Below are 10,876 nucleotides of genomic sequence, written 5' to 3'. Positions count from 1 at the left end.
GCCATAACCTAAAGTTTCGAAGTGACACATTATCGGAGCAGACGGACAGTCTATACAAGGTGTCAGAAAAGTTTAGAATACCAGAAAAAGTAAGCACGTGTATTTGACGTAAGGAACAAAGCCCGTCATAAAGAGGAAAAAGGAAAAGAGGAATATGAGCAGATAATAGTAAGTAAAATGACCAGTGACCAATATTAGAAAAGAAATGTAAGATATGTTAATAATATACCCATAAGAAAGTATAAATAGATGTTTTGAAAAAATTTATTGAAGTAAAATTTGTTTAAACTAATAAATAGAATATGACAAAATCACATTAGATTTCAATGTAAATTAATAAAAGTCTTGTTAGCATTAATTAAATTAAATTGAATGTAATGTAATCCTGTCATGTTCTATCTGTTATGTCAAACAGTATATTTTATTACAATTGAAAAAATAATATGCGTGAATATTACAGAGAAAACAGTGGTTTGAGACGTGGAAGAAAACTTTTAGTCAACGATGGACGCAGGTATGATGATAATAATTAATGTTTAAAACAACATTTTTACACAACACTAATAAAGAATTTGTCAGCATAATTAAGAATTGAGAGATTAAATTAAATTAAAATAACTTTAATTAAATTGTCATATGTCTGCTTGCAGGTAAAAAGAGAGGCAGCGTTGAACAGAGGTGAAAGAAGTATACTTAATGGGATCTGTGAGAAAATTGGAGCTTGCTGTGAAGAAATGTAAGAATCTTCATAAAACTGAAAATCTGCACTTGGAGATGAGAGAAAAAATGAGGGATTCTAAGAACTTGCCGAAGGAGAAGGAAATACGCAATATTAAACAATTAAGAGGTATGAAAAATCAACAAATTCAACAACAAGGTAAGCTGCTGAACTGATAAAATTTCTTTTACATTAAGAAATTGTAGTGTATTATATTGCAAAATCGTTAACAAACTAAATCAATTTCTGTTTTAAACCTTTTGGAAAATGAAAAAACTACGCCCAACAGGTGAAGACATCACCTAAATATGACGAAATAACAAAGCCAGCCTGCGTTCACAAATTGTGGAAGAATATATACGATTAAAAGGACGATAAGTATAGGCATATATCTACGCGGTAAAAATTTTTTATATAAAAACAAAAACATATATAAATATATATAATTATATATATTTATATGTTTTTTATGTTAATTATACATACATAACAACTGTTACATTTATACATATAAAATTATATATGGGCAATTTTTTTCTCATTACCTCAAACTTCACCTATTATAAAAAATGCAATGCGAAAATGATCTTTTTAATCATTTTTAGATTTTTCTTTCTTTCTGTAATATATATTATAGAAGAGAGACAAAAACATGTATGGACATATTTGATATATTTAATTATATAAATAGATATATATATATATATAAATTTTTTTACCTAGCATTAAAAAACATACGTATACAATTATCCATTGGAATAATGTGCAATAACAGATTTGTCTAATATTTGCAGAATTACTTGGATAAATTATACTAATAGGTTGTGGTGATGCATCGAGAATTCGTTATACAATTATTTATTATTTCTTCTAAAGTTCTCGATGTTCCTTTATTTCTTCTGATGTGGCGTCTGAATCGATTGTGACGGCGTAGAGAAGCGCATCGTATAATAAGAAAATATATAATAAAAAGTAAATTTAATTGAAGAACAAAATGCCTGGTCCCATAAGCCAATTTAAGAGAGGACAGATAATAGCGTTGAGGAATGGTGGCATGGGTCCGACAGACATATCAGCCCATTTGAATATAAGTGTAAGTATTGCTCGAGTTAAAAATAAATCACCAAATAAACGTTGTTTAGACACTTTATTCATGCCTAAAGTCATCGATTCAAAAATTGCACACAAGCGTGCGCGTATCTTTTTTTGTAATTAAAAAATATATAAAATAAAAAAATGTATACAGAGTTCGTTCTGAATGCATACATAGCATCTTCAGGAACATTTATTATTCAACGCTTTTATTACAGGAAAGTTCAGTTCGTCGTATTGCAAGAAGATACGACACATTGGGACATGTCAACCCGTCTCCGATACCTGGACGATTGAGAGGAACAAATGCTGAGGAAGACCAGGAAATATTGAATGTTATTCAACAATCTGGCTTCCACTCGTCGCGACAAATCCGATTAAATGTCGATCTAACGTGCTCAGATCGTACTGTGCGGCGCCGTTTGCACAATGCCGGTTATCATCACCGGATTCCCGCACAAAGAGAAGTTTTCTCTCATCGGCACAAGGAGCAACGGCTGGGTTTCGCAATGGAACACTTAGGATAAGAGGAAGAATGGATGCATACTATCTTTTCAGATGAGAAGGTATTTTCGACTGACGAGTCTGGTAGAGTGACATTGTAAAGAACGAGAGGAACGAGGTATGCGGAGGAAAATGTTCGTTTTCGCGCACGAAGTGGACGCATCACATTAAGTTTTTGGGGATGTATGACTTCGCAAGGCCCTGGGCCGCTTGTTCGCACAACACCACACATGAACGGCGAAGAATACCTCCACATATTATCTGATGTGATGATGCCATACGTCGCGGAGACTTTTCCTGGCAGACTTGTCCAGGATTGGCTGGCTGAACAACCCAACCTCAGGACGTTGAACTGGCCAGCCAAATCCCCTGATTTGAATGTTATCGAACATGTTTGAGGCATTATGGTGCAAGAGTGGGACCCTCGAATTCCACGAACACGAGAGGCTCTTGCACAATATGTTGTAGAAAAATGGGAGGGTCTCCGCGCAAAACCACAATTTTTTGAAAATTTAGTGCGGTCAATGCCCCGAAGAATGAATTGCGTAATTGACAGTAATGGAAGCGTCACGCGATATTGAGTGACGCCTCCATTACTCTCTATGAATGCATGGTGATGTATAAATGTTGCATGTCTGCAAAGTGGACAATTCTCGATGAGTGATTGAATTAATTATATTACAGTAACAGTTATATGATTTGTAAATATAATTGTTATTGCAATATAATTAAAAGTGTGTGTGTGTGTGTGTGTGTGTGTGTGTGTGTGTGCGTGTGCGTGTGCGTGTGCGTGTGCGTGTGCGTGTGCGTGTGCGTGTGCGTGTGCGTGTGCGTGTGCGTGTGCGTGTGCGTGTGCGTGTGCGTGTGCGTGTGCGTGTGCGTGTGCGTGTGCGTGTGCGTGTGCGTGTGCGTGTGCGTGTGCGTGTGTGTGTGTGTGTGTGTGTGTGTGTGTGTGTGAATGAGGAAAGTGAATGCTGAATGAATGCTGCGCATAGTGAACAAGGCGAAAGCCATCCATTGCTCCTTTGAAGGATCCCCGATAGGAAAATTACGTAAATATTGTCATTCAATTGAACAATTATTGCGCTAAGATGGTTCTTCATAACGCTGCTGTCTTGCTGAAATACTATTTATAAATAAATTGTGCAAATATTTATCAATATTTGCACAAAGGTCTCAACTTCTACTAGTATTGTTGCAAATTAATATCGAGACATATAATTGCAGCATTTCCAATTTCATTCAGATTTCGTCATATCATCTTATAAATCTTTTCCTATTGGGGGAAGTCACTTATACTCTTGCGGTGTATAAAGAAATAACACATCGTGCAATCGGCGTAACAATTAAGTAGATACCTTATACACTCACATATATCAGAATTTCTTGGGATGAACCAATATATATCCATCCTGTGTCCCAACGTAATTCATCCTTTGTCAAAGTTATTTATCTGCAAGTAAAGTATTGGATAAATATGTAAATGCACATTATTTGAATAAATAACCGCACAGATACTTTTACTTAATATGTATACTTTCAATAATAAATGATCTTTAAATTGCATACTGAATTCGAAATCGGAAATTGTATCCCACTTCCTTTCTCCAACGTTGAGCGATCGCCGGTTTTTATCTTCAATACTTCGTTGATATTGCATCACCACAACCTATTAGTATAATTTATTCAAGTAATTCTGCAAATATATTGGACAAATCTGTTATTGTACATTATTCTAATGGATAATTGTATACGTATGTTTTTTAATGCCAGGTAAAAAAATTTATATACATATGTATATATTTATTTATAATTAAATATATCAAACATGTCCATACATGTTTCTGTCTCTCTTCTATAATATATATTACAAAAGAAAATATAAAAAAAATCTAAAAATGATTAAAAAGATCATTTTCGCATTGCATTTTTTATAATAGGTGAAGTTTGAGGTAATGAGAAAAAAATTGCCCATATATAACATATATGTATAAATGTAACAGTTGTTATGTATGTATAATTAACATAAAAAAACATGTAAAAAAAACATATATAAATATATTTAATTATATATATTTATATATGTTTTTGTTTTTATATAAAAAATTTTTACCGCGTGGATATATGCCTGTACTTATCGTCCTCTTAATCTATACTATCTATACTATTATTATAAAGCAACAGGGTTTGCATTTTTTTGTTCGCTATGATCTCGGAAACCAATGGACCGAATTTTTACCAAACGTATATGAAATATGGGTAGAATTTCCCGGGGAGTGCTATAGGGTGTATAGTTTTTCGTTACCGATCTTCTGGAAACCGGTTTTTCTAATTTCTTCAATTTTTCGGTAAATAATTGACGGAATTTCAAAGAATTGTATATAAAACAGGGGTTGAATTTTTCGGGGAGTGCCATAAAGTGTATAATTTTTTGTTACCAATTTCTTTGAAAGCCGGTACTGAAGTTTTTGAAATTAAAAACCATTTGACCGAATTTTTATTAAATTTTATATACTTTTAATATCAATTTTTTTGGAAACCGGTATCAGAAGTTTTTTGAATTAAAAACCATTTGACCGAATTTTTATTAAAAGTATATGAAATAGAGGTAGAATTTCCCGGGGAGTGTAGAGGTAGAGTGTATAGTTTTTTGTTACCGATTTTCTGGAAATCGGTTTTTCTTATTTTTCTAATTTTTCGAGAAATAATTGACCGAATTTTTACTAAAAGTATATAAAATAGGGGTAGAATTTCCCAGGGAGAACTATAAAGTGTATAATTTTTTGTTACCGAGATCATAGCAAATAAAAAAGGCTACGAACTGTATTTTTATTATAATAGTAAAGAATTATGCATAAAACAGAGGTAGAATTTTTGAGACTAAATAAGTTGTTAAATTCACATGTTAAATATTAATTAATTGATCAATATCGAAAGTTGCTTTCGGAAAATAATTGATCGAATCTTCTTGTGGTGTTATTTTTGACCCGGTATATTTATTCTTTATACACACACACACACACACATACAAACACTAACCCAAACACACATACACAAGAGGTGTAAATCCGACCAGGCAACCTCCACGTGGTACATTTTGGGTAATGATAATGTATTGACACAAAATTGAGGTATGGCATATTATATGCAAAAATGCTTTATTTCCGAAATATAAGTTTGTAATATTGAAAATTAAAAAATGGCAAAAGCTACGCGTATGAGAGTAATGCATATGGAGAGAAGGAGGGAGTGAGGAAGGAAGGGAGGGAGGGAGCGAGAGAGAGAGAGAGAGAGAGAGAGAGAGAGAGAGAGATTGATTGATTGATTGAGCTTTATTAGCCTTCTCGGCTATTTTTTACATAAAATATCTTTAAATTAATTCCTCTACATGAGGTACAATATATTCTCTTAACCTACGTTTGAAAGGTTCAATTCTTTCACATTGCTTAATTTTTATCGGCAGGGCGTTATACATGTTCAAACCTTCATAAAATATACTTTTCTGTGCGCTTCTCGTCCTGCGATATTGAATTCTAATATTCTCAGCCTGCCTCGTTTGCCGTCCACTCACATCTCCTACTATTTCTATCCTATTACTTAATTGTTTTGGCATTATGCCTCTTACATCTTAAAAATAAAAATACATACATTGTACATTAGCCTCTGTTTTACATTCATAAACTTAAGGGTTTGCAGCATCAATTCTACCTTTGTGTATCGCGAGCATTGCAGTATGACTCTCATGGCACGGTTTTGTGCCACTTGCAGTCGATTCAGTTGCGTCTCACCCATGCCTATTAACATCGTTGCGCAATATTCAAAGTGAGGCGCTATGATAGACTCATACACAGTACATCGAGTGTACGCCGATATATCATTTCCTATTCTATTCAGAAAACTCACTTTTTTCCCTATTTTCTTTAACATATAATCACAGTGATTTTCCCAACGGAGTTTACTATCGATCATTACACCCAGATGTTTCGCTGTCTCGACACGCTCAATTATTGTTCCATCCAAACTTTTTACTATTATGTCTGTTTTTATTTTTTTTCTTATAGTTCTAACTATCATATATTTGGTCTTATCTGCATTCATTTTTAACATATTCACATTCATCCATTCTTCAAGTATACCGAGCACCATATTTAGTTTTATTTCTAATTCCTCACAACTTTCTCCTGTTACACTTGCGGTCGTGTCATCTGCAAATAATCGAAATATACTACCCTCCGGACAGACTTTAACTATATCATTTATATATAAAATAAACAATAGAGGTCCTAATACTGATCCCTGTGGCACGCCATATACTGTCGTCTCAATTATTTTAAAACATATATCATTGAATCTAACTTGTTGCTTTCTATTACTTAAATACGATATTATCCATTCCAGTACCACTTCTTTTATTCCATACTGATATAATTTTTCCACTAATCTTACCCTATCTATTGTCTCAAACGCTCTCCTAAGATCCAGGAATGACACCCCCACCATTTTTTTCTCCTCAATTATCAACTTCCATTCCTCGATAAAACTTTGAATTGCTGTCTCACACGACTGCTGTTTCCTAAATCCCGATTGGTATTCGGTTATTATTTCATTGTCTTCTAGAAATTTTTCCAACTGTTTTTTTACAACTAACTCTAATACTTTTTCATATATCGGTAACATATTGATCGGTCTATACTCGCTCGCTTTTTTTGGTTTGTTTACCTTTGGTATCGGTATTATCGTGGATGTTTTCCATCCTTCTGGAAATTTACCTGTCCTAAGCGAATCATTTATTACCCCTACAAACTCATCTTTTATCACAGGTAGCACCATTTTCAGTATATCATTATTTATCCCTTCCTCTGTTCCGTTCTTTCGTGGTAGTTCCCTAACAATTTGTTCCAGATCACTTGCACTAATTGGCTCAAAATTTTCCATAATTCCCTTATTCTCGATTACATAAATAGGTCTCCTACCTGTGTCTTCTATCCCCTTATTACTAATAGATTGCACAATGTTGCTAATACTTTTTACATAATAAATATTAAATTTATCAGCTATATTGCATTCTTCTATGTCTTCTAATATTTCAAAATCTACATTATCGATGTTCTCTGAACCCCTTTGCTCACCTTTAATTAATTCTTTCAAAGTTTTCCACATTTTTGTAGGATCACTCCTATTATTATTTATCATATTCTCATAATATTCTTTCTTTTTTACCCTAATAAGTTTAACTACTGCATTTCTTTCATTCTTGAAAAATCCCCAGTCCTGTTCTTTGCCTGAGCTTATTGCTTTACTGTGAGCCTCATCCCTTCTATCTGTTGCCATTCTAATTTCATCTGAATACCACATTTTCCCTTCCCATATTTTTGAAATCTTAAACTTTTTTTTAGGTGCTACAGTATCCATTACACTTACTATACTATTAACAAATCGCTCCGCCCTTATACTTATATCTAGCCCTTGACCTTGCTCAGTTCTTTCTTCCATTATTTTAAGAAATTCATCTACATTAAATTTACTATAGTCCCTGCCTTTGAATTCTTTATATTTATTTCTCTTTTTATTCATATTAGATTTTACTTTTAGCCATGCATGGTCCGTTATTTTCGGTTTCATTCACTCGTACCTTTATTTCTTTATTCGAAAAAATTAAATCTATCATTGTACGACTATCTTTTGTAACTCTCGTTGGACAATCAACGTATTGCCTCATCCCTAGGTTTTGCATTACCGTTAATAATTTCTTTGTGTAAAATGAATCTACCATTATATCTATATTAAAGTCCCCTATCACTATACAGTCATACTTTATTATTAGATCTTCAACCGTATCTTCCAAAAATCTCACAAAATCGCCATTTGACGCACTCGGCGAATGATACACTACTGCTATCATACTTTTATATAAATTCTCTCTTATTTCTATCACCACGCACCAACAATTTGACACTATCTTTTTTTTATCAACTATTTTAAATTTAATATCATCTCTAACATATAACAGTACTCCTCCTGTGTTTCTATTTTCAACATCACATCTAACTATACTATACCCCGGTACATTGACCTCACTATCCTCAATTTCTACAGTCAATCTAGTTTCCGATAATGCTAGAATCGCAGGATTCACCCTCTTCATAATCTGATGTTGAATTTCAGAGAGAGAGAGAGAGAGAGAGAGAGAGAGAGAGAGATTGATTGATTGATTGATTGATAGATTTATTATGCCCGAGCAATGGCTAAGGGGCAAAAGTGTATAAATGTAGTTATAAACATAATTATAAGCTCTCAACAAAATATAACGTAAGATTAACATATTATAATAATTCTAACGAAACTTAAAACTAACAAAATAGTACCGCTTGAACACAATAGAAAGGGAGGAGAACGATCACTCAGACTCTGACAAAAGCAAAAACTCGCGAAGAAGACTTTTAAAAGATGCTATAGATGCTGCCGATGTGACTGTATTAGGAAGTGAGTGCCAAAAATAAACAGAGGAAAGATGGAATGAATTTCTGTAAGCCACTGTTCTGTGAGCAGGAATATGGAAAGTTTGAACAGATAATTTAGCAAGACGATTAGATCGCTTGAGTGATGGATCAGGAAAGGTGAAAAGCTCAGACAAATAGGTGGGCGAACGCATGTGTAGAATACGATACATCTGGCAACCGAGAAAATAATGCCGTCTATTCTCAACAGAAAGCCATCCCAGTTGTCGTCTATACGGTGTGATATGGTCATCACGCCTAATATCGAAAATATATCGAATACAACAGTTAACTAGTCTTTGCAATTTGATGATTAATTTTTTGGTCAGGCCATGATATACGAGACAGCAGTAATCAATGTGAGGTAAAATTAATGTTGTAACAAGTTTGATTCTAAGCTGTTTGGAAAGAGAGTTCTTGTTGAACTTCAATTTGTTCAACGCATGATGAACTTTCTGTGAGATAAGCGAGATGTGTCTCGTCCATGATAGATTAGATGTAAAAATAACACCTAAATTTCTTACCTCACAAACGAATAATAAAGGCGTGCTGTTTACAACAATGGGTGGAAGACGACTGATATCAATACTACTTATGTGCGCTTGACTGCCAAATATAATAACCTTGGATTTTGCAGGGTTAAGCATGAGACCGTTAGACGTAGCATAGTCAAAAATAGCATTAGCATCCAACGAAATTAATTCCAATGCACGTAAGATGTTGGAAAGTAAGCACAGCATGAATAATAAATTTGAATGTCATCAGCAAAGATCATATGCATCACATAACGTAATATTTTATATATATCATTGATGAAAAGTAAAAACAAGAGAGGACCAAGTACAGAGCCCTGTGGGACTCCTGATGAGGTAAACAGCCATTCCGAAAGATTACCAGTGTCATCAATAACCGCTTGAGAACGACCTGTTAAGTACGAAAAAATCCAATTGAGGACAGCATCTGAGAATCTACATAACCAAGTTCTTTAAGCTTGATGAGCAACAGCAAATGGGGAACTGTATCAAACGCTTTACTGAAGTCGAAGAGTATCATGATGGTGATTAATCCATCATCAATGCCCTGTTTAATATCATTACTCACACGTAGCAGTGCTGACTGTGTGTTATAGCCCACACGATATGCAGATTGTCTGGGATTTAAGATGTCATGATCATGTAAGTAATCAAGAATTTGAGAAGCTACAATCTTCTCACATAATTTAGAAAGTTCAGACAGGTTTGCAATCGGTCTCGTGTCAGACGGTGATAGAGGTGTTCGAATTTTTGAGAGTGGACGAATGTAGGCTTTTTTCCATTCAGACGGAAACACAAAAGTGTCTAGAGATCGATTCATCATGGATGTTATTAAAGGCAGGATGAAAGGCAATGTAAGACGTAGAATGAACAAGGAAATTCCGTCTACACCCGATGCAAACGAGTGAAGAGGTTTTTCGGATAAAACCTTGGATACTGAATTCGACGAGATGGTAGAGAAGACGAATTCAGGGCGATCAGAGGGACCACTGATTGAAGCAATGGCTGAAATAAAGTTAGAGTAAGTACAGATCGGCTGAGCGTTCGTAACAGATACATAGTATGTGTTTAACTTGTCAGGCGAGAAGAATTGCAAAGGAGAAGCAAAAGTGGATTTGGCGAGTCCAAGCCGAGCAAGCTCTTTCCAGAGTTTAGCAGGATTATTGACGCACATAAGGGAATTAAAGTAATATTCGCTCTTAGCTCGCCTGATATCAGCATTGAGCTTGTTACGGAAAAGTCTGTAAGTGACATAACCTAGGAGACTATTAGCACGTTTGGCACGCTTATACAACTGATCACGAATACGTAACTTTGCCATCAGTTCCGAGGTAAGCCATTTTACAGGAGGCTTCTTAATTTCAAGGACACGAATAGGGGCAAAGACGTCAAGTGCACCCAATAAGCTGACAGACAGCACTTCGCACAAACTGTCCACGCCGGCATGACAGGGTAACGAGTCCAATTTGGCACGTACAGAGTCAGCAATGGAACGAAGGTAATCACAAAACTTAGAACCATAAATGCCCCTA

At 34.6% G+C, this 10,876-nt stretch overlaps 1 protein-coding gene and 2 long non-coding RNA genes across 3 annotated transcripts; all 3 read left to right on the top strand.

Annotated features, from left to right (window-relative positions):
- The first annotated feature begins 1,557 nt into the window (after positions 1 to 1,557).
- On the top strand, positions 1,558 to 3,084 carry LOC143904796 (uncharacterized). Its single transcript, XM_077419728.1, has 2 exons — positions 1,558 to 1,811; positions 2,029 to 3,084. The coding sequence occupies exons 1-2, from the start codon at positions 1,713 to 1,715 to the stop codon at positions 2,335 to 2,337; spliced, it is 408 nt and encodes a 135-aa protein (XP_077275854.1). The 5' UTR covers positions 1,558 to 1,712; the 3' UTR covers positions 2,338 to 3,084.
- Positions 3,085 to 8,826: 5,742 nt separating this feature from the next.
- Positions 8,827 to 9,770, top strand: LOC143904800 (uncharacterized). Its single transcript, XR_013259045.1, has 3 exons — positions 8,827 to 9,175; positions 9,449 to 9,538; positions 9,632 to 9,770. It is a non-coding gene; the product is annotated as an uncharacterized LOC143904800 (long non-coding RNA).
- A 463-nt stretch (positions 9,771 to 10,233) lies between these two features.
- LOC143904799 (uncharacterized) lies at positions 10,234 to 10,849 on the top strand. Its single transcript, XR_013259044.1, has 3 exons — positions 10,234 to 10,365; positions 10,425 to 10,587; positions 10,711 to 10,849. It is a non-coding gene; the product is annotated as an uncharacterized LOC143904799 (long non-coding RNA).
- Positions 10,850 to 10,876: the final 27 nt, after the last annotated feature.

This window comes from Temnothorax americanus, unplaced genomic scaffold, assembly GCF_048541705.1.
Source record: "Temnothorax americanus isolate GAGA-0224 unplaced genomic scaffold, ASM4854170v1 Scaffold58, whole genome shotgun sequence".
Lineage (NCBI taxonomy): Eukaryota > Metazoa > Arthropoda > Insecta > Hymenoptera > Formicidae > Temnothorax > Temnothorax americanus.
The sequence above is the reverse complement of the archived record's forward strand: the minus strand, read 5'-3'. Positions and strand labels throughout refer to the sequence as shown.